The following is a 24,830-nucleotide window of genomic DNA, read 5'->3' as shown; positions in this document are numbered from 1 at the left end:
AAATGAAAAACTGTTTCTACCTTCTAGTTTCTTTAATCCTCTATGGTAGTAAACTTTGGGTTGTGACATTTTAGGTTGCACCCTGGATCAAAATTTTTAACCATTTTCTGACATTTTATAGACTTAACAAATAATCCATTAATCGATAATGAAAATAATCATTAGTTGCAGCCCTATTTTTGACCACTGGTTTTGAGAGACATAAGTAGATGCAGAGAGAGAGAGAGAGACAGAGGGAGAGACATTGTAAACTTGTCCTGCCCTGCATTGCCTCCACGGTCCCCAAGCCACACCCATATTCCCTCATCCGGATTTTGATTGGCCGGGCTGCCAGCAACAGTCTTCCATTTGCCCTCCCTCTCTCCCCCCCCCCCGGCTCTCGCTCTCCTCACAGCTTGCCACTGAATGAGTCCAGTCAGACACAAGCTGTTAAACAGTACAGCCTCTCTCTCTCTCTCCCTCTCTCATCATCTCTCTCACTCGCTCTCTCTCTCTCTCTCTCTCTGTCCTTTCCCATCTTAGGAGCAGACAGTCATTGGAGCATCGGCACGGCAACGGAGCGACACAGGACCGATGGAGGAGAGAAGGAGACAGCAAACCTGGCTGACAGCAGCGCAGCGTTGAGAAGATTTACAGCAGCAAACAACAAAACAGTAACTGCATTACAATTCAGAGCAAAGCAGAAGCAACAGATTGCCCTCAGTTGCAATTGTTGCTGCAACTGATGCTCTCCCAGCCGATCTGGAAAACGAAGCAGATTCGCAACAGCTCCTGCAGCTGACGTCTCCTAGGTTTTGAAAGTCAGTTTGTCTGTGTGAGAGAAATGCTTTCGCTGTGTCAAAGAATGAGGAAATGACAACGCCGTGCGACAGAAAGGAAAAGCTTTGATTCGGTCGGAGAGCAACACGTTTCAAGATGGGCGTCAACATCACCTCCACCACCAGTGTCTCCTCCCGTCTTCCTTCCTTTACTGGGATCTGAAGAAGACCAGGCATCCCGGCTGTGAATGCATAAACAGGAGGGGGGGGGGTGTTAGATTGACATGCAGAGGGCAGAGTTCAGGGAGTTTTGCTGTGAAACAAAAAGAGCGAGATCTGGTTTTATCAGCCTGAAGAAGCAGGCAAGACCTAGTCAAGTCCACCAGACTATCGCCTAGACTTCTGAGGACAAGACAGGGATGAACAGGAGGATGTACAAGAGCATCTGCCAGAGAACGGAAGCAAAACTAAAATAAAAACACCGGAGCAGAAGATGACAGGAAGAGAGAGATTTAACTCTGCTATGCACAGTCACAGATAGTTTAAAAATAGCAAAAAGCAAAGATATCATTCATTAGAACAGTTCACCTCATCAAAAGTGAGCTAATAACAGAGACATATCTTCACATTTTGTATTCTTAGGATCATTTCGCACCACAGGAGCTTGCATTTCACCTAACACACGGAGAAAGAGCAACATCAGAATCTTTCTTTGACGTCAACTTCTGCCACCACTTGCTGAGAGTTCTTTGCACCGATTTGAGTCGGTGTGAGCGTCTCGGGGTTCTCGTTTGACTCTTCTTTTCGGGGTGAGGTGGATCTGCCGTGGGGGGCAGCTGACAGCCATCCAAGACGCCGCGAGCCGTACTCCGCGTGAAGAATGCCCAGCCGCGCTTGGCCAAGCCGGCCGACCCGGGCCCGACGGCGGGCCTCTACATGGAGCGATCGCAGAGCCGTATCAGCCTGTCGGCGTCCTTCGAGGCCCTGGCCATCTACTTCCCCTGCATGAATTCCTTCGACGAGGACGATGGGGGTGAGTGGGGATGACATATGCACACACACACACACACACACACACACACACACACAAGCACACACAACCACAATAAAATTAATGGAGCCATACATAAAACATAGGACACAAGGCACATGTTATTTGTCACCTGTCTGTTGGAAAACTGATGTTTCCCTCCGAACGTCAGTGTGTTATGTAAAACAGTCTCATTCATTAAATCACCTCTCAACATGTGTAGGTCCTGGAAAAACCTTGTATACTGTTAGTGTTTACTATTTATCTCGGCTGATGTTTCAAAACCCAAAGTTTACATTTTTATGTGATAATATGTAAAATGATCCAATGAGACTTGCCAGTGGTGCTGAAACAGTTTAATAGATTAGTTGACCAACAGAAAATGAATTGTCATTAATTTTGATAATACATTTATTTATGGAGCAAAAATACCAAACATTCTCTGGTCCCAGCCTGTCAAATCTGATGATTTGTGGCTTTTCTCTGTTTTATAGAATTAAAACAGTTAATATGTTTGGTATCTTTGTTGGTTGGACAAAACAAATCATCTGAAGATGTCAAGTTTGGCTCTGGGAAACTGTGATGTGCATTTTATGATTCATCTATTACTTAAAGAGATAATAGACAGATTAAATAATACTGAATGATATTTGTTAGTTGCAGCTAGCACTGACAGGACACATATTACTATTAAATTGTTGCCCAAAAAAGCCACTCACATGTCAGTTACAGGCAGATTTCCACTTAGTCAATAATGTTGGTATTTAGCAAAATTAAATACATCACTGTGTGTGTGTGTGTGTGTGTCCAGTATATACTGTATGTGTTGCATGCTGTCATACATGTATGGCTGTATTTATGTGCTACATACATGTAATCATACATCTGGTCATATTAGACTCTGCATGGTGAGACTGTCTTTATTTTCATCCACAGCAACAAATTGCATGTTGTTCCCTTGTTTCTGGGTTTAAGCACCATTAAATTTTGGTGGGTTTTGTCTCCAATTGTGCTCAAATCTTTCCACAAAAAGCATGTGTCATGTGTGTTATTAGCTCTGGTATATTGAAAAATAACATTTTATTATATTCCTATTATATACTGGTTATTCTAGTCCCCTTTAATCAGATGAGTTAAGTCAGTAAAACAATGGCAAAATTAGACCAAGTTTGATGTGTTGTTGATATGTGTGTGTACGTGTGTGTGTGTGTGTGTGTGTGTGTGTGTGTGTGTGTGTACGAGAGAGACAGAGTGAGAGAGAGAGAGAGAGAGAGAGAGAGAGAGAGAGGGAGAGCCTTGCGCACCTGTGTGGTTATGTCAGGTTTTCTATGATGAGATTGTCGCTCGGATCAAGTATTTCCTCAAAGTGGATGCATCAGATGATGTAATTGATTTTGCTCTGAAGTGGTATTATTGCTACATAACATTAGCCCTGGTTTCCTGCCGTACTAATCCTAACTGTAGCACTGGATTGTCTTATCCATACAAATTGATAAAAGTAATGAATGCAAAGGATAAAAGTACACCCTCTGTATGAAAGTATCTCTGGAAAAATAACACGTTTTGATCAGAATGTGTTTGCAGGTTTTAATGTATGTATAAGCTAACTTTAAATAGGTCACAGAAAACACGTTCTATATTTTATACATTGTAAGCTTATCAACTGACATTTTCAATATTTAGAAATAATGCAAATGTTGTTTTAAAGGTGCGTCTTTACACCTTTGTTATATCAAGCGTCACAGTGGGAGACAACTGATGGTTGTAGCTAGCTAACATGACACATTACAGTGACAAATGACTGATAGTTGTAGTTGTAGTAACCTGGACTCACCAATAACTTTGGTCTTGCAAGTGGTGAGAAATAAACTGATTCTTACTTCCAGTGGTTTAAAGTGTACTCCCGGGTGTGTCAGTACACTGTGATGTCACTGATGGGTGTGGTTACAGGACACAGCACACTGATATATAAATGTAAAAGAGGCTCATTGATAAAACTGTTTGAGTTACAGACGCTAGTGGAGCGAAGCTTCACAACAGAACATCCAACATGGCCACCAAAGGCATGATGACTGTGTGTCATGTGGTTCTGGTAATTTTATGTAATTAATTACAACTTGTAAAGGGTTTTTGCACCACTAAAGTATCAATGGGTCCTGCATTATTAGCTATGTTTGTGGGCATGTCTTGTAGAAGGACTCGGTGTCACAATCTAGTTTAAGAGTGTTATTTCAGTTTAGACAGTGCTCATATGACACATATTCCTAATGAAATTGTGTTTGCAAAAGTAACACAAATTGAGTATTTCTTTAGCATAGGAGCACTGGTTCTGGACTTAATGGGGACAACTGAAAGCAACAGGGGACGTACACATTGCACAGAGGGGAACAGTAGGGGCCCAACAGCAAATCTTTGCTTGCATGAGGTCCCTTAACAGTTAAATTTGGGCATGGCCATCAGAGTTGTATAGAAAACCCTCTCCTATCCTTAAGGTCGTTCTTTGCTTTGATTGTAAGAACTTAAGCGTTGCTGTTGCCTCGCCAACATTTCCATAATAACCGTATGAAAAAACATGAGAGAACAAAAGCTACAGCATGGTCAGCAGTATTTCATGTGATTGTTTTCACACAGCTGGAAGTTGTTGGTAAAAGAGACCAAATAGTCTGCTCGGCTGAAACCACCTGTTGTCATTATTTACATAGCAAATCAGTGTAATTTTCAGTCCAAGACTTGGAGCAGATCAGTCTTAACCAAACCGTTTCCCCCAAAGTACTGAGAGGTTAGCTCATTTTTAGCACACCACTTACACCTGCCACTTCTCAGCAACACACACAGATGTCGGTAAGTAATTATGTTTATGCAATAAGATTCTTAATGAGACATAAACCTGATAAAGGGAAGAATATGAGAAGAAAATGATTGTGACCTGTTTCAGATGGTAGAATTGACTAAATGACAAAGCTCTCTAGCGGCCATAAGAATTATAACTCTTGTCCATCTGGAGCAGAGGAGGCAGGTCAGGTGACGTTAGTCTGGAGGAGGTCAGGGTGGACGGAAGGGCCAACAAACCATCTGATTTCTTTAATCATGACCGGAATCGTTCCTTGCAGATGTAAAGGAACGATTGCGGTCTAAACAAAGTGGTTATTATCGTAAGCAGATGTCTGAATGTGTTCAATCTTTAGCAGCCACATTTTCGAATAAGGTTTTGAGTTGTGTTGGCGGCATTTTTCATGCCTTTCAAGCATACTGAATACATGTTTCATTACGTGTCATTACATTTCATTAAGATGCCTTGTGGCTGTACTTTACACACTTTAATTATCGTGCTACCTCACACCGTGTTTCCTCACTCGTGTGTGTTAGCAGCAGTAAAATAATCTCCGTCTCCCTTCCTTTTGCTCTCTCGTTATGTACTTACAAACGAGAAGAGCAAATTTTATTGTAAATGTGTGAAGACAAAATCAGTAGGTGCGTTTCCATCCACCTGTTTTAAATGGTATTTTCAATTTGCACATGAAAATACATGAGTGGAAAGTCAGGAAAAATCCAGAAATATGGTGAAAAAGTTTTTGCGCTTGGCTGAGGTGGAAAAGTGCAACAAAGTGCAATGAAAACAGACTCAGCAAAGAAATTATGAGGTACATGAAACATCAGACTTAAACATCCACTGAAACTTCTGCTGAAGAGATGAAAACATCAGATCTATGTGGAGCCATGAGGAGTCCGTAATGCTAATATATGAACCAAACTTAAATGCCATATTTCCATCATGGTTTCTACATTGTTTTTTTTCACTGTTTGAGGTTTGACTGGTGCTCTTGTTATGATGTCATCTTGTTACACCCACTTCCTCTGCAATGGTTTAATGGCCCCCAACTGGGAAATTAGTGCCACCAGCTGTTTATCTTGATGAACCAACTCCTAATATTCACATAGCATCAGTGGATGGAGACGCGGTTTATTTTTTTTTTGCTGATTTTCTGGAAATTCCATTAAAGTTTGCATTATATTTGGATGGAAACCAAGCTATATACACAAATAAAATGCATCGTTAAATACACATTTTATGTAAATTGTCATTAAATATAGACATTTATATACATTCACAAGTAACAGACTGTGTAAAGATAACAGAGCGGAAAAAAAGAGCAGAGAGATAATCCACTCACACAGCTGGTGGACATCAACACTCCAGCTAGAACGGCTTCATCCGGTGAACAGTGGAGTTATGAAACTATCCAATAAGAAAAAAAGTGGTTTGATCTGTTCAGCAGCCAGCGTCCCTGAGAAACACACACTGCACACTGGAGGTTTCTTAGACACCAAGTAAACACAGCAAATAATAATAAGCAGGTGGAAACATTTTCAAACGTCACATCTCGTGTCCTTGATGTCAGTTTGATGTTACTTCCCATCATTTAATTTTTCATTATCTTCACTGTAAGCTTCGCCTAGCATGTCACCTTAAAATGGGGAAGTAGAATGAGTTTAATTGTGTTTGTGCTTCTCTGAGCATGTGTGTGTCCCAGAGGAGGAGGAGGAAAAAAAAAAACCCTCACGTAATTACAAACTGTCGGCTATCATATAGAAACATAATAGATTTTGTAACTTAACAGATTTCCTAGAAAATTGGATCCCGGTAGTGTTTAGGTGTCTTAGGGGAAACTACTCATGTCTCACACACACACACACACACACATGAGGATCCTTGCCAAAGCTAATTCACACTGTCACCTGCTTCCAAAGTGTGTGTGTGTGTTTACTGACGCCAACCACGAAGAGGCTGATGAAGGTCGGCATGTTGGGAACATCACCTGTATGTAGGTGTGAATTTTTTTTTTTTAACGCATGGGAGCAGATTTCAACGTGACGGCGCTCTTTTGTCACCATGAAACACGTGACGAATCAATATCAAAACTTAGACATAAACCTTCACAAACCTCTAAGAGCACTCTCACACACACACACACACACACACATTTACACACCCAGTTGTGATTTTAGGTGCACATGTATCCATACAAATACAAAGGTACGTCTCCAGATACACACACACACACACACACACACAGATATGAAGGCAGTGTGTGAGGTAATCAGAGCGGAGCGGCAGGCCGTGGTTTGTGGCTCTCAGTCTAATTAAATGCTAATATGGCTGCTGATTGTGGCTGACTGCAGCTAAATAGAGGCCTGATTGCAGGTTAATTCTCTCTCTCTCCTCTTCTGTCTTATTGTCTCTCTGTCAAGCCTTCGCTCTCTCTCTCTCAGCCCCCTTTCCCCCCTCGGTGGTTTAAAAAAATCCTGTTTGCAGGTTAAATCTGTCTTTCCACCTTAAATTGTCTTTTAATCACTCTCCCTCTTGTTTTCTCTCTCGTTCTTTCCTTTTCCCCTCGCTCTCTTTGTTTAATTCTTCCTCTCTCTCTCTCTCTCTCTCTCTCTCTCTCTCTCTCTCTCTCTCTCGCTTAAATTAATTTAATTCAAATGTACTTCACTGACAGGACAGGAAGGAAATCTGTGCTCTACAGCAGCAGGACATCAAGTGAAGTAATAAAAATAGAAGCTAGAGCACTTCAGCTCCCTGATAAGCTACAGCCCTCGCTGTTGTTTCTCTGTGTTTGTATTTTGGATTATAAAACTTTTAGTAGCTCATTTTGAAGACTTAGATCAGATATTCCCAGCATGTAGTTATGAAGCATCTTAATGTCAGAAAAGTCATTTTATCCTTCATCTTGATGATTTGTAAAGTAAACACGTCTAGCAGGAATGTGAGTGTATTTGATTGTGTTTTGCTGGATTATGTTACATTGCCACAAAAGTTGAGGCAGCATTGTTGGTCTGAATATGATCTGTAAATCTACAAGAGCACGGCAGGTGAATGTTTTGATAAATCATATTCTTGAAATGAATCATCTGTGGTCTCCAATTACAAGTAAAAATTACACATTTTTATAAGCTAAATTTACTGAATTTTACATTAACCCATAAGAACCCATGGTGACAAATTCCTTATACAGCTTTATCCTTGATTTTAACTCATGAAGTCCCTAAGTAACATCTACTGAACAGTCATGTCATGTGACAATGTGTGAATCTGTGTAGCCATGACATCACTTCCAAAATGGCGGTGTGCCTGGTCAGCAAACGTGACAGCTAATTTTACTAGCTAATTTTAAAAAGTTTTTTGTTACTAAAGGTAGTTTTCAACCCATTTAACAATTCTGATGCTTTAATAAAAAGACGTCCTGTATTACATTTAAACTGTTCTGACCACATTTCTTGAACAAATTGATATAAAACAAGTTAGGGAAATATCGTTATGAAATATATGTTACATTACAGATCTTTGACACTGAAGGTAGAATTTCCAAAAAAATAATAATCATAAATGTGTTCCTTGTGGTCCATTTGGTCTGTTTTATATTCCCCATAAATTTCCTTTAAGGAGAAATGGGTCTGGCTTCTTATGGGTTAAAATATGATCAGCTAAGTGTCAACTGTCTGTATGTCAAGCTAATCTGTCTTCAACTTGCTTGTAAGTGACGAGATGACAACCTCTTAAAAAAGTAATCACTGATATAGTGAGTAATTGTGGTTTATACACTCAATTGTACACAATAAATTTTCAATTTCTCAAGTGAGAGTGTTCAGTCTTTGTTGTGAAATAAAAGGAGTGGACAAAATATGGACAGACACAACACTAATACAAAAGTAGTGACTAAAGAAATAGAAAACTGAATCATGAGGGAACAATTTATGAAATCTTTTCATAAAGTAGACGAGATAAAAAGTACACCTGAAAAAAAAAATTACATCACAAAAACAATGGTTGTGAAACAAGTTTAATATGAAATTATCAAAGAACTAGAAGGTTTATTATAAAAACATATCAGGCTCTCAACAGTCTAGACTGCATTACTTTTAGCAACAACTAGCTCGTATCCACTAATCATTTCGGTTCTATTCTCTGAGTGAATAGCATTGAATTTTCATTGTAAAGTCCATCTTCTGTCCACCTTAAACATTAATGGACCTTTAAATCAAAAGGTAGGTAATATGAGTTCAGCTGATTTTACTTTTTACTGTCTCCTTGGTAGGAAAAAAGTGAAATGAAACACAAATCTCAGCTTCTCCTCACATCCCTGTCTCTGCTGTTTTTCCTCTCGGTTCTCGTCTCCTCACGTGATCAGCAGACAGAACACCCTCTCTCACAAACACATATACACACGCACACACATGCTATGTATGTGTCATATCAGCTTAGGTGTCATTTCACTGCTCTGGGTGACAGACAGCTGAGGTGATTCTCCTGCATTACGGAGCAAATGTAAAACATGAAACATTAAACATTCACTCAGCCTCTCATCGATCCGTCCACCTGCTCATCTGTCTGACTCAAAACAACAACCAGCATCCATCCGCCTTAAAGGAGAAATCTCTGTGAAAGCTCTGATATTTACAGTAATGTATCCTAGAAGTTGATTTTTGTAATAAACATATTAGTGAACCCATTGTCCCTTCTTCTGATAGTGATTTCCTACATTTCCTAGAAGACTTGTCGACAACTTCCAGACAAGCATCTACTTGTTGAACTCAGCTGTGTATTTTTACATGAAAGCAGAGAGACTAATAGTTATAACATAGCTCGAGGTTTTCCAGTTCAGAAATGTGCTCCATGTTTTTCACTCTAAGCCCACTGCTGTATTATATTGTGAGCAGTTTCCTGCTTCAGTGGGTGCGGAAACTGATCTTTGTGTCTCTTTTACAATGGATTTCTTCCTGTATTGCTCTCTGTTGACATGGCAGCTCTTAAAAGAAGCAGATTGCTGTTTTTTTGTGATCAACAGTGACATGAACACTTTATTTTCAAAATGTTTCTTATCCCTTTCAACACAGTAGATTTTACCTGTGCTATCATGTTGGTCTGAATGGGGTATTGTACTGTAGGAACAGGAGTATTTGAAGGAAGAGTACTTGTGGTAAAAAGTTGCTCCTCTCACAGTGTTGCCAGGAGAAAAATCAGGCCCTATAGTGATCATGGTCTATTATTATTGAGGTGTTGAGTGTATTTTCTTCCTCATAAAGCAGAATTTTTTTTAGAAACATGTCGTCTTCTGCTTTTTTGGCACATTTCTTGGCATGTTACCGCCGCCAACCGCCAGTCAGTGGAATAGTGTGAAACCATCGACATGGGGGTAACAAAACGTGGACCCCACTCTAAGACACATTGCCCCATAGCGCTACTAGATGGCAAAAACTTCCCAGGGTACCATTATAAAGGTGTATTATATGTGATTTTTCTACCCACACTGGTTCCCAATCAGGTGGCTTCCTAAGGAGTCATAAGATAACTCTGAGGGGTCATGAAATGATTAACAGAATAAGCAAACAGACGACATCACTGAAAAGGATATGTGATTTTATTTCTGACATTTCTCGAATCTGTGCTGTTTTCCTGGAGAATTTTATTACTTCGAGACTCCAAAAACTAATAAAAATGAAGCAATTTGATACGGAAACTGCTCCTAGCTCAGAGACACAGCTGTCATTAGTCATTGAAGTGTCACAAATCAAAAATGTTGGATCTACTCCATGTACCACTGGCTCAGACTCTCATAATGCTGATGAAAGATGAAAGAAGAAGAATAAAGAAAAATTCTCACAACATAGAAATACTCAAAATTGTACTTTTACAGTATGTTTATGTAATATATTTACTGGTAATATACTTACTGTAGTTAACATTCTTTATATGTCTGCACATTACTGACATTTTCAACAATCTAATTCTGGAAATAACTCGGTCCATGTTATTGGGGATAACAAAACACAAATACAAAACTACTGAAAGAAAATGGACCCAGAAAGCAAAGGTACGTTGCCAACAGCAGTCTTTTTTTTTTTTTTAAATAATGTGTTAGTGTTTTAGGGAGGATTTTTTTTTTAAATCTCTCAGACGTGTTCACTCTGAACTTCCCATTAATCAGATGGAAGAAAATCTTTAATATAGAAACAGAACAGGCACTGCTGCTGCTTGGGGAGACTAATTGAGTCTATATTTCTTTGTGTGAGAGTGTGTGCTCTTGTAATTCTGTGCTTGTAGGCACCAAATGTTCTCATAAGAAGAGAAAAAAAATGTAGAAAATCTTCCAAAGTGAAGTTTTTCTCTGCGCCCTTCACTTCCTTAAACGGCTAGATGAGGTGATGATTTGGGCGGAATTGATGTTGAAGATAAGTTCAATAAGTTTAGGTTAATGGTTTTAATTAAACAGTTTGTAAATGAGTGTAATAAACTGTAATAACTGTAATAAACTACGGCCGATGACGTATTTGTGTGCATAGGTTACTTTGCATAATTATATCAAGTGTATTTTTCTTTCTGTTCATATCCCTGTGCTTCCTGCAGGCGTGATCCTGAGATTAGACACTATCCTTTAGAAAAAGAGTGCAGGTTTGAACCTCGGTGGAAGCCAGTTTTCCCCCCCGAACACGTCACGACCCCCTGGCTTTTCAGTCAAAGAAGTTATGAATGAGAGTGTCAGCTAAATAAGTGTGTGAAGTATGAGCATGCATCGGGTATTATTGCATTGAAACGGCAGCTATAGGTAATGAGATGTCAGTTATCGTGGGAGGATCTGGAACATTAGCCTTAAACGAATCAGAGGATGGAAAGAGAGCAAAGTAAGGAAGAAAGGAGGATGAAGAAAAGGAGAGAGGGAGCATCAATCATACCTCAATCACAGATCACATACATAGAGGGGAGATGAAGGGATAGAAGGGAAAGGAGAGAAGTGTGATAGAGGTGAAAGAACAGCGGGGGGGGGGGGGGGGGGGGGGGGGGGGGGGGGAGTGAGAATTGAAAAATTGAAGTGGCTCAGTAGGTCTCTTTTTCCCTCCTTGCTTGTTAACCTTGTCTTTTAGCCCCTCGTCCTTCCTTTTTACATCTTTCCCCCTTAGCTGAATTCTTTCCTCTCTATTCCCTCCTATCCTTCTCTCCATCCTTTCATCACAGCGGTTCTCCATCTTTACTCCTGCTGTCAAATCCCTTGGAGCCCGAACACAGGAAGGGACAGAAAGGGAGAGGAAGGAAAAGAGATGCTGGTTTCCACGTCGAAGTAAATCTTGTAACACTGTGAAGTTGTGTTTTTTCTTTTAATGAAAAAAATAATGTAGTGAAAAAGATCGCTACCAGCAGAAACGCTGTGAATATGATTACAGTAATGTATAGAGTGAAAAATGAGGCGGAAAGATGCACGGAGCCGATGTCAAATATATGAGTTATAGAGGAGAAAGAACGGCAGAGAGAGGTCTCTGGTGTGCTTCTGAGCTGAAGAGACGACCCAGAAAAGTCAGGAGTAAAAAATGGAGTGCTAGGAAAGGAGGTCTATTCTATAGGGAGGAGGAGGAGGCAGAGAGGGGGGGGGGGGGAGGAAGAGGAGGTGAAGACTGCAGGTGTTCATTTGTTATACTGAGCGGTGTGGCAGCAGGGAAGGTGTTATTAGGTGTTGTGTTGTGATGCCGGAACAATCGCTGTGGTTGTTCTTTAAATGCAGAGTTTCTCACCAGGCAGTGATGCACATCATCCATCGGCACCACACGGCAGAGAGAGGTTTGACAGATTAGAGTTTCATCACCCGGTGTTTATAATGTAATATGTGTCAGACAGTATGCTCTGTGATTCTTAAAGGGGACATAACATGCTTTTTTATGATTTTCTGTTATTTTTATACTGTTATGATCTGTGTTAAACATGGTCAAAGCTCCAAAACTTGAGATGAAAGTTTGTAAAAATGCCAAAGCTTCGGCCTGCTCTGAATGCGTTGTTTACAATGTTACCTCTACTTTCTCCTCATCATGGCGTCAGATTGTTCATGCATGCCCACAAACGGCTAAGGTTGTTCACATCGTCCACTCGCATGTTTCGGATCTGAACATGTACGAATCAAATAGAGACATTCATATTTCAAGTAAAGAATGAGAAAAATAAATGAAATCTTGCAACTACTGGTTGTTTATGTAGCCTCCCGAGCCGCCACAGGAAGTCTGCTGAGGGGCAGCTTCCTGAGGCTAACCAATCATAACAGAGTGGGGCCTTAAAGACACAGCAGCTAAAACAGCCTGTTTCAGACAGAGGCTGAACTGAGGGGCTGCATTAAGAGCCAGTATAAGATAAACAAGCCGTGTTTTGAACTGTAAAATAAAATGATAAACACAGAGATGTGCTATAGAAGGAACAAATAGAAAGAATTAATCCAAAAGGGACTTGAGGACGGTCAAATCCGTCAAACTAGTCACACTCTCTGCCTCAAAAAACACTCTTTGATGCACCTCATAATCAGAGCTGATAAAGACAGCTGTTTGGCTTGCTGGCCCCTTTACTACAGTATATTTCTGTTATGGGGATTTTTCAATTATACACATTTCAATTTTACAACCTCCATTTACAGTAGCAAGCAATTCACTTGAAGCTATTGATACCATTAATATCCTTTTATACACATTAATACTGGAGCTTTTGGATCACTGAGAACACATGGAGATCCAAATGGAGTTTCTAGCAGGGAAGAGAAGAGGAAGAGATAGGAGTGAAGAAAAGAGAAGAAGGGTCAGAAGACAGAAGAGAAGTGGAGGGCTGAATACATCGTCCCCAACTGTCCTGACAGGCTGCATTGTACCAAACTGAGAGCAGGAAGTCAAGTTGTCATGCGGGCTTCAAGCGGAGACAAAGCCAGACGAGTGGAGCGGCTGCGAGCTCCACAATGCCTCTCCAAACATACCGTTACATAATGAATGAGAGTGTGATTTCATTCTTAATGCCACAGCCGGTTAACAGCCGTGCTTTGTGTGGTAATGACAGGAAATCACTGAAAGGCAATTTGAATGTGTTGATCCGCCGAGCTTTGACAGCCACCTCCCATTGTCTCTGATGACACGTTAAATCCTCCCTTCCTGCTCGGCAAGCTTGTAAAACGCTTTGATACCAGTGGCTGTTAGGGATGACATAGAAATATTAGTTAATAAGAGGAGAAAAAAAAGATCTAAAAAGACCTGTTTTAACCTTTTTTTTTTTTCCTCATATCTTCCTCTCACTTTGACCTTTTCTTTCTTGTATCTTCCTCTAATTCTCCTTCCTCATCTGTTCTCACCGTCATAATCAGCTCTTCTCTCCATCTGCCCTTTTCTTCTTAAACGATGTTCTTCATGTCTCCTCTCCTCTCCTCTCCTCCAGGATATTATACATATGACTTTCTCCCAGTATATAAACATCATTTGTTAGAGATGCGATGCACTAATTTGCGCTGAAAGCTATGACAGCATCACAGGTAATGCATGTTAATGGCTGACAACCACACCTTTTCCTCCGCCTCTTGTTTCATTGGTGCGGCGCTGCTAATTCAAAGAGGGCGAACACACATCTCTCATCTCTAATGTTTGTTTAGGATCCCGATAAAGCAATGAAGATAGTACACTTACAGTGAACCTGCCTTACTTACAATTCAGCAGCAATACCACTCATGTTCCTCTCGTCGGTGTCGTGTTGCCTAATGAAATTTAGCTGGAAATACATGAAAGCTTTAATGAAATTAAGTCCATGTAATTCTCTGATGTGATTATTGGGTCATACTAATGCATCTTGAATCTAATGCCGCTGTAATTTGCTTACATCTCACTTCTCATACCTTTCGATGAACCTCAAGTTTGAAAATCACCAGATGTTTCCTCTCTTTTTTTTTTTGCAGGGTTGCTAAATAAGTGAATGTGAAGATGTACATTACATCTAATTCTATTTCCTGTGTCATTTCTTAATGTGATTATTGTGCATTAACACTTTTAATAGAGTTACCTCTAATGACACCTGCATGCTGCAAATAACATTTCCCTTATACAGCAGTTTTAATTAAATGAATTTGAGGACATGCAGTACAGAGTTGCAGTAAAGTAAAGGTGTGTTTATGGTGAGCCATAAAGCTGTACTCACTGAGGTGAGAGGTGAGCAGTTAAAGAGACACTTTTCTTCATATGCAGCACTTTATAACTTACTGCTGCCTCATCTGGTCATTATCCGGCAAGATTCTGTTTGTTGCTCAAAGAGCGTTAAAGAGATCTGCCATTGTTACTTTATTTAAAGATACACTTCCTGGTTGTGGTATTGTTCGCAACTGTGTCTCCAAATTTTCTCCCAGCTCAATGCTCACATTTGAAACAGTTCAGAGTTTAGTTTAAGTGATTGTAGGTCTCTGCATGTATAACTGAAAAGCTTGAGCCCAAAACTGATCTTATGAACTTTAGAAAAAAAAAAACAACAGTTTTTGACATTCATTGCCAATATCAGGATTTTATTTTATTTGTTTTATTTTTTTTGCAAAAGTGATACGCCAACTTCTACAGCTACCTTGAGGATATAAAAGGTTTTACTTTCATATCATGTTGATCATTTTGTCAGAATAAATGCCTCATTTTAAACCAGCATCCTTTATATCTCTTTTACACTGCAAGAATTTTCCAATTTCCAATCTCAGATAGGACTCAAACACACAAAATGACTTGTTAAAATGGAGATTTTTGATACAGAAGGAAAAAAGACGATGCTACAAATCGATGCATTTAACAAAAATACGCAACGTAATTTCTTCTAAAAGTTACTTTTTATTTAGGAAAAACAAACTCAGTACTCTTCTTACTGTGCAGTCTGGTCTTTATTTGTTATTTGCACCTTGTGACATTCAGATTCCAGGTGTCAACCTGTTAATAAGTGTTTCAGATTCTGATGTTGGCTGTAATTTTAATACGAGGCATCCTTAATCGGAGTGTGTTCTACATCTCAAATGGTGGAGGAACCATTTTAGAGGGACTCTATTTAGTGGAGACACCTTATCCAACCTCCCTCTGAGTGCTTTATACACTCTGACGGCCCAACAGCTGGTACGGTTAAAACTTTTATTGTATTAGATGACATGTCGCATTGCTCTGCTGTGATTCTTGATAATTGGCTGTGTGCTCCACAAAAAAAAGTGTTCCGACTTTGAAAAGAGCTTCGGTGATGGTTACTGCTTGTAAAAAAAGAAAATGTGCTTGTTAGAGTCAAGTCTAGAAGTTTTGTTTTGTGCAAAATGCTGGACATTGTTGGAGTAGTTTATTTTAGCTTCCTTTATTTCCAATTTAACACTTTTTAATTGTATTTTAATGTCTTTTTACATTGGCTTGTGTTGCTTTTGTATTCCGTCTTGATGCCTTTTGTGCTTTATGTAAAACACTTTGAATTGCCTTGTTGAAATGTTCTATGCAAATAAATTTGCCTTGCCTTGACTAATACTCTGGAGAAAGTGTCCTTACAAATAACCTTTAGTGTCAATATGAAACCATTTTCTTTAATTTGTACTTGGCTTCAGCAGCTCTCTTGGAGCCACTTTTTTAATTTCATCAAGTCTTTGTTATAGTCGAGTCTTTGGAGTAGTCTTTTCATTTCCAAATGTCCTTGCTCAGGCATTTTCCTCATTTTAAAAGTTCTTGTTGGAGCCTCTTCTTCTACTCTGGACCAGTTATTCCTCCCTGCTGCCCTGCGGTCTCAATACAGACCTTGGCGGGAACAAATCACCACAGTGCCAGCTATAATAGAGGATAGAGGACTCTGCCGTGTGTGTGTGTGTGAGAGAGAGAGAGAGAGAGAGAGTGACTGAGTGCTAACACAAGTGCTTTGTGTGTGTGTGTGTGTGTGTGTGTGGGAGTGTGTTCTTGGTCAAAGATCCAGCCAAAATCATGTTAAATTTATTTCATTGGAAGCACCACCAGAATTGGTCCACCTTAAAGTGATTTATTCTCTCTGCAGCAACACAGAAAAACTGTCCAGTCATCATTACCAAGTGGAAAAGGAAGAGTAAAGACACAGAAGCTAAATGATTGGTTTTTGCATTTAAATAAATGGATTTCATATTTTCAGTGGTAGTGTTTTGGGCAGGTATGTACAGTACAGTACAGTATGTCACCTTGGCTAAGTCTCTGAAACTCTCAGGAGATACAATAAAGAGATGCAGTCATTGTAAAGATGTATCTGTTGAGCTGATTTACAAAACGTATCAAGTATTTGTCTGATAGGACAATTCTTCAATGTATCTGGAATTTAAAGTACAAGTCTGATACATATTTAGCACAACTTTGCATGAAAACTGAAGGAAACCGTCAGTGTAGCTTGTTCAGCAGCTCCATACCAGGTTCAGGTGGGATCTACTGCATTACTTTGTTATAAACTACCTATTTAAGACTGCAGTGGAGGAACACACTTCATTTTATGGAGTACTGTCTGTCTCACAATGAAGATAAATATCAGCGTTACAATTCTCTAGAAAATAGTTTATAAGTTTGTCATATAGCTTCAGCGACACAGGAGTTGATATTTGGAAGAGTAGAAATATGTCATCTTTCTCTTTTCCTCCCTTTTATTATCGCAATTTATCGATGCTGTCAGCCTCTCATTTTATCTCTTTCTATCTTTATCTCTTCTTCCTCTCTCTCTCTCTCGTTCCTGTCACTTACACTCAGTCTCATTCTTTTTAATTCTGACTCCTTTTGTCTCTTGACAGATTTTTTTCTCGGGAGTCCCTCCCTCTCCTTCTCCCTTTTCTCTCTATCTGTTGGTCTTTGTCTCATTTAGTGTATAACCACCTTTTTTTAAAAAAAAAAAAACGTAGCAGAGTTTGTACTACAAACACAGATAAAATACATTTTAAATAAGACCATAATCTCCTGGTAGCCTGGCACCAACCAGACCAATTAGCAAATGTGAATTAGTTTGGAACCTCTCAGTTCATTTTCGATTTCTAAATGTTATCAACAAGGGCAGACCAAAATGCCTCTGGACACAATTTGATAGACCTACAACCAATCAGAACAACAAAACATAGCGCTGAGCGATGGGAATGTAAACAGACTACTAGACAAACGCTGGCAGAAGTACGGCAAATACAAATTTCTTATCATCAAAAGCTTTAAGTGCAGTTGTTTGTTCTTCTTTTAGAGAAAATATACCGTCCAGTTCGTCTAATACTGTCGCGACAGCGGATTCAACAGAGCGCTCTAGCCATCTGGTTGTTTACGAAAATGCCTCAACAGTGCTCCTCATTCGTCAGCCATCATATCAAACCCACCCTATTTAAGATAAACTGTTGTGATTGGCCCATCCCAGGCCAGGCGGGTGGAAATCTGTCTGAACGGGAAGGGGGGCCAGACGCATCTGCCAGGGCAAATAAAACATGAGCTCACAGATTAGTCTGGTTCCCAAGCTAATCTCCTGGTGTATTCAAATCAAACCGGCATGAAGCATCTATTTTTATGGAAATGATATGCGCTGGAGATATTTAAGTAAATAATGGATAAACATCCTGACGTCAGTGTCCTCATATCCTTCCACTGAGCACTGAACAGCTTACATCCCCAAGGAGGTTTCAGGGATGGAAGGAGCTGGCTGACTGAGGCTCAGCCAATGATCTTACAGCATTACAAAGTCAATCATGGCTCTCAAACAGTGGTTACCTTCAGGGTTCAGGGTCAGAATCAGATTTATATGTTTATGCATACAAGGAATATGACTCTGGTTTCTAGTGGCTCAAGAACAATATTCAGCAAGCATACAACCAAACAAAACAAGGACAATAAAGCTGAACAAATATAAGCAAACATAATATAACTACACAAACAAGTAGGCGAAATAATAGATACATGTAAAACTGTTTCTGTAAACTGGGGTACTATAGTGCAAGGTTGGGTGTTTGTGCAAAGAGTGTTTGAATAAATATTGAATGGGTTAGTGTGATAAGTTATATACATACAGTGAGTGGTTTTACTGTATGTACAGTAAGGTTCGTACATGGTCTATGTACAGTACATACAGCCTTCTCACATTTATATGAACAGTGGTGGATAATACAGTCTGTACATATTGTGATTTGTAGTAATCTTCAGTAGTCTTCAGTTAGGACGTCACTATGTTCAGTGACGTGGATCATTAACATTTACAAGTCCTCTATGGGCTTCCATAAAAGTGCTGTGTGCGTATATGTCTTAACTACAGCAGTTCAACCTCAGTGCAGCAGGTTAAAAGGTCACTAACGAACCAATGATAAATGAAGACTTTTATGATAGAAATGTCTCATCAATACACAGGTTTAAGCAGAGTATTGGCAACTGCAGGCCTGATCAATAACTCTCCCACAGGTCACTAGGACACTCCATTTACCCTGAATGGAAACGATGGAAAACATCAACTCCAATTTGCCTGGGAAATTTTCCTTAGCAGGAAGGATGAAACAGTGATCATGTGACGGCAATCCATACGTGCACAAATACACACAAACAGCTTTTACATACGTCACACTGACATGTTATATGACCTGTGGGATTATGTAGACTTTTTGCCCTTGTTATAGTTCAAGATTTAATTTCTGGATTCTGTCACTCGCTAATTATTTTGATAAATAAACTGCTTTTAAAGAGGCATTATTTTTAACTAATTGTTAAGTCATTGATCAACAACCATATTATTATCATTATTTTTTCTCTGGAACTGGTAACATCTTTCTTTTTGCTCCTTAAAGTCCAACTGGAATTAAATTGCCTTGTTTTGTCTACTACAGTATACATATATACTCTGTTAATCACTGGGATGAAACATAAAAAATGGAAATCAAAATAGAGAAAGTTATATTTCAAATTACATTATTTGGCTTAAATACCTTACTGCCATCCACTCACATAGCTGGAGTACATAGCTGGAGTCCTTATTTTGATATAGTGAATCAAATCTTGAATGAAGTGATAATGTGGCGTTCAATCATAGGCAGAGCAGAGTCACACTAAGCCTGACAGCATCCTGCTACACAAGAACCCCAGACTCTGAACAACAACCCACATTAGCTTTCCAGCTAAAGTCTCCTTCTTATCTAAATTAAGTTAGATAAGTTGTAGGTTAGATAACCCCAAATGCCTGGTCTGGGCATTCAGGGTTTAAATCCTGAATACTTTTTTCCCAGCCCTGAACATTTTTTTTTGTGTGTGTTTGTTTATTTTTGTTTTTTTCCCTTACAAGCACTTGGCCACATCTGGTCTGGTGTCACCCCCAGCGCCTGCTGCTGTCACTATCACCCCTCCCTCGCCTAGTGAGTGATGTGCAAAGTTGACAGGTAGGGACAGGACACACCAGGGACAGCAAAACAATGGATGTATAAAAGTTTTCCCTCAAAAACACAAAAGCAGCGCTCTCTGGAGAGCTTCAGCAGCCTGATGGACCCACTGGGCCAGCAAAACCAGGTTAGCAGGTGGTGCCACGGCTAGCTTAGCTCAGGAATGTTAGTATATACGACGACCAGAGAGCTGCAGAGGAGAGGAGAGGAGACTAGAAGAGGAGGGGAGAGGAGAGGATAGGACAGACTTGGAGGAGAGACGAGAGGATGAGAGGAGAGGAGAGGTGGGGTGAGGTGAAGTGAGGTGAGGAGAGGGACAGACCTGGAGAGGAGAAAGGTTAATTTGTCAAAATCACCCCTGCACCCAAGCTGGCTGAGACAAAAAAAGAGCATTTCTAAGATTTTCTTTTTGCTTCATTCAAATACAAAACTTTTAACAATACATTTATAAAAAAAACATGTTATTTTTGACTGCAAAGAAAGATGATTAAATGTGATTTCAGTTGGACTTTATGTCTAAAAGAGTTTTCAGGCTCCAAATGTGGCATTTAGTAATGCCATAAATCTCTCCACTGCAAACTAATGAAATTCTCTCAGCTATAATTCAGACACTTTAACAGTTACAGAGACTTTTGGTGCTAAAACCTGAATCTGACTTTTTTTGCATTGGGCATACATGTTCTGGACCAGTGGTGAATGGTCCAGGATTGAGGTAGTAAGATGTGACTGAATCAAAAAGCTTAGTTCATGCTCTCTGTGTGGTTTGACAGGCTGCCAATTTGCCATCTCCATTTCAGCATCAAGCATAAACCGGTTCTTAAACTTCTTTCTGTATGCATCTATCTTGATGTGTACTTGAGGAAGGCTTTCTCTCTGCCGACTGCCCAGGTGTTCAAAAATAGCATACTGTACTCAGCAAAACCCCTCATTTGGAGAAAGGTTAAAAATTGCTTATCTACCGATAAAGTAATTAGCTCTAACTCTGTCTTCCGGCCCGCGAGGTTCTGCCTTGCCTGCCGTGTGTGGTGCCAAGAGGTAGCTTCTCATTCATCTCCAGCGTTAGTCATCGCTCGCCATCGGCTGTAGCACCTCCAAGGGAAAGTCATTTTTCAAATAAATGCAACTCTTTCAGTGTCTCCCAGGATCCTCTTTCTCCCATATCTCGCTCTGACATGCACCTTATGCCAGATTTTCTCTCTTTCTGTAATGAATGGGCTGATGGTGACAGAGCAATTTCACTCACTGGATATTGCAGTACATCCATTTTATTTTATTTAACCATTTATTCATCCGTGGAGATTCCTCCCGAGAAATATGACAGCATAGGTCGTAAATTAATTTGCCGAAAACGACCTCTAGTGATGTTCGAGCGATAGACGCCATCTAGTGGCCGTAGTAATTATGACCTGGAGGAGTGATGCAGTTCAGATGACGCCTATGTGACGTGACAAATTTGGATGTATGGCTAGATAGATAGATGGCAAAAAGTGGACTTAGCTGCAGGACACTGATGTTTGCTTCCCATTTCTACGATTGCCATGGTGTTTACTGTTGCCATGCCGATGAAAGTTGCCTAACTTTAAGGAAGTAGTGACTTTAACCCACACCACATTTCAAGTGATCATTGTTTTTGTGACTGAACCTAACCAGACCTTAACCACAGCATTGCCACATCATAAAACATGATTATTTTATAACAGTGATTTATAAGGGTTTTGGAAAGCACACACACAAATGTGGCAGATTAGAAAGAGCTCCTATGGGTCGTTCTGGAGTGCCTGGTACAATCGACCTATGCGGTGGTTTAATTATGAGGACGTGTTGGGAGGTTTGGATGTGCAGCATGGCCTGGCCTGGACCTTTTCCCAGCACCACTCTCTTTCATTTTCACCCAGGAATAGAATAAAGAAAAAGTTTCAGCCAATGATGATAAGGAATGGAGTGATGACTTGGCTGCTTGGAGAAATGACAGATAAATAATGTTCAAAAAGTGTCTGCAGAACTAATAGATATGGTAGAATCAGGGCAAATGCAAGCAGGAGGTCTCTCACAGTGGATATTATGTGTACAGTACTGTTCAGGAAGAGGAACTTCTACAAAGAGTTCTGTATCTCTGCCCCAGAAGCATTTTTAGATGTCTACGTATTTTCCCAAAGAGTTGGTGTGCGAAATTAGGCCAAGCTAAAATGTATCATGATGTTTTATCTTTTTCTTTTTTTTCTTCCAATGTCACCCAGAGGAGGAGATGTACCCTGACTGTCTTCGTTAGCTTTTGTGACAAATTCAGCGTAGCGTTACAATAAGATGGGTGGGCGAAGGGATACGTCACAAGCTCTCAGCACAGCACAGGATGCACTTAGAGCTTTAGATATGTGTGAAGTTGAGAGTTTCGAATGTTTATAAAGGGTTTAAAAAGAAAAAGGCATCCTGAAGAGAGAGCAGGGAGTCTGTACAATGCTCCAGTTCACCGAATAGTCTGGCACCAACACCGACTAGGCTAGGAGCTGTTTGATTCCCACTATGTACCACCCCATTGTGTTATATTTGCAGTTCTGTAAGGAGGTTTGGATAAAATCCTGCACCAAATGGCGTCTGGTGGAGAGGTTGCTGTTTAAATATGTAGAGATTTGGAATAAATATAGAAATGCCAATGTTTTAACTCTCCACATCCTTAAGAAAGAAAACATGGAGATATAGAGCACAGCTGTGAGATTCAGCTTCATTTCATGACTCTTTCTCTTCCCTCCTTTTTCTCCTCTCAGCTAGTCTGACTCAGGGAGGATGTTATTTAACTATCTCCAGTGTACAAAATACATCTTGGACCCTCTAATTTACAGCTGGGACCCCTTGAACATCTCAAATCAAAATTTTAGGGGGGTCTCAAAAAAGTTGCCAGATTTTTTTTTCTATTTATCTACACAGCAAGGTTTATTTTTATGTAATTGTTTTTAAAATAACACCTTAAAAATGTACTTTAACCAAAGCATTAAAAACATTTAAATGCAATTACAGTGTAATTTACAGGGTATCTACTGTGGCTTGCTGTCACATAGCACAAGCTGCCACTCAACAGGAAATGCTGCTAAATTTGTAAACTAGCACACATGTCATTCAAAAAGCTCATGTCCCTTATGAAGATGCAGGAGTTTAACGGCACTGATGTTGGCAACATCAACAAATCTGACAAAGCTTGTGCAGAGATAATTGAGCACGTTGCTCACAAGATGCGGTGCAAATTTGTTGACAACGTTAAAAAGACTGAGCCTCTGTTAAACATCGCAGTTGATGAAAGCACTGTTCACAGCCATCCCTGTATGATCATTTATGTACATTGTGATGTAACAGGTGAGGGTGTCTATAGGTCTATTTCCTGTGACTCCCAAAATGACATATGAGTGTTTTCAGCGCCCTCTATAGGACGGATGAGGACCAGATTACATTGGACCTGCACTCCAGAACAACCCATAGGGCCGAAAGATGCCGCTTCAAAACTGTTACAAAGGAGTACAGCATAGTGCAGCATACAACATACAGTCAATCAAGATAAAAACATTATGCGAGTGCAGCTTCCATGTAGCTTCCATGTAGACTAAAAATAACTTCAGTGGGATGGATTTCACTTGCTATAATAATGTTTTATGGTGTGAAAATGCTGTGGTTAAGGTCTGATTAGGTTTAGGCACAAAAACCACTTAGTTAGGGTTAAAGAAAGATGATGGTTTGGGTTAAAATGATCACTTGAAATGTGGTTTATACTTAAGCTAGCATTAGCAGCGGCTGGTAAGTTTACATGTCAACATTAGCATTTAGTTTATTTAAGTTTGCTAAATGATAGTGCTAGCTATTACTGTAGCTAAGAGTTGGTTCGTATTAACTGCTTGAGCTTGAACTCTCATAAAGCTCCAACTTAGATAGTTTTGGAGTTGAGACCAGAGTTAAAAACAAGATACATAACTGTGTCACAATGGCCAGAAACTTATTTAACTATTCATTTACACTGAATGGATCTGCACATCACAAGCTTTAACAGGTGTTTATCTAGTCTAGTTTATAGATATTTAGCTAATATTGCAAATGACATTTATGGCATGGATGCTGGAAAATATTAACTCTTCATAGTATGTTTCTGTAGAAGCCTTTACATGTTTTTTGAGTCATTTAGGCCACACGGTATGACCCACCTGCAGTCTCCCCGTCTGTCAGTCAGTGTGTTGGTCAGATAAGTTGGCTGAATGGGGAGCAGCTATTTTTATATCTGCTCTGCTTTCATTAATATCTCTCTGCTGGGAGACAAACTAATGAGTCCTGGCTCTCTGATTGCTACATCACAATTTTTGTGCGTCACATCAGACACTTTTTGTGCTACATCACAGTGGGTGCTCCATATCACACGCTGTGAACTACATTCACCACAAACGCAGTAGGCTATTTTGGAGTGGGATTTGAATTTTCTTCTTTTTTCTTCAGAGATACAGTACACAGATGTATTGGGAGAGATGCACTTGCTCATATTTAAGCACATCAGATTTAAGATATTTAAAAGAAAGTGGTGTTCACCTTTTAACAACATTCCTAAGGGAATTAAATTATTTGTTGTGGATGTTTGACTTTTCGTTTGACCTTTGCAGGACACTGAGAGGACCGACTGGCATGGGTGTGGTGAAAGAAAGGGGAGAAATAATATTGACAGAGTGGACACATGCAGACTTTGCAATTCCTCAGTGTGCAGATGCACTTAGCTACCGGATTTCATACGACTGGCTCAGACTTAAGATCCCGAACATCTGGAAACAAATAAACAACAACAGCTGGTCACAAAGGGAAAAGCGGTCGGGCTCGGGTTTCCAAGCAGATGCTAGCTATCTGAAC

General features: G+C 39.9%; 1 protein-coding gene across 1 annotated transcript in view; it reads left to right on the top strand.

Moving 5' to 3' along the window:
• Positions 1 to 437: 437 nt before the first annotated feature.
• The window catches only part of rims4 (regulating synaptic membrane exocytosis 4), a 55,195-nt gene continuing 30,802 nt past the window's right edge, over positions 438 to 24,830 (top strand). Inside the window, exon 1 of the mRNA XM_067586304.1 lies at positions 438 to 1,791. Coding sequence (XP_067442405.1) covers positions 1,695 to 1,791 — 97 coding nt within the window. The 5' untranslated portion in view covers positions 438 to 1,694. The remainder of the gene's footprint in view (positions 1,792 to 24,830) is intronic.

This window comes from Thunnus thynnus, chromosome 4 (genome assembly GCF_963924715.1).
Source record: "Thunnus thynnus chromosome 4, fThuThy2.1, whole genome shotgun sequence".
NCBI classification, from domain to species: Eukaryota; Metazoa; Chordata; class Actinopteri; order Scombriformes; family Scombridae; genus Thunnus; species Thunnus thynnus.
This window is presented reverse-complemented; position numbering and strand designations above follow the sequence as displayed.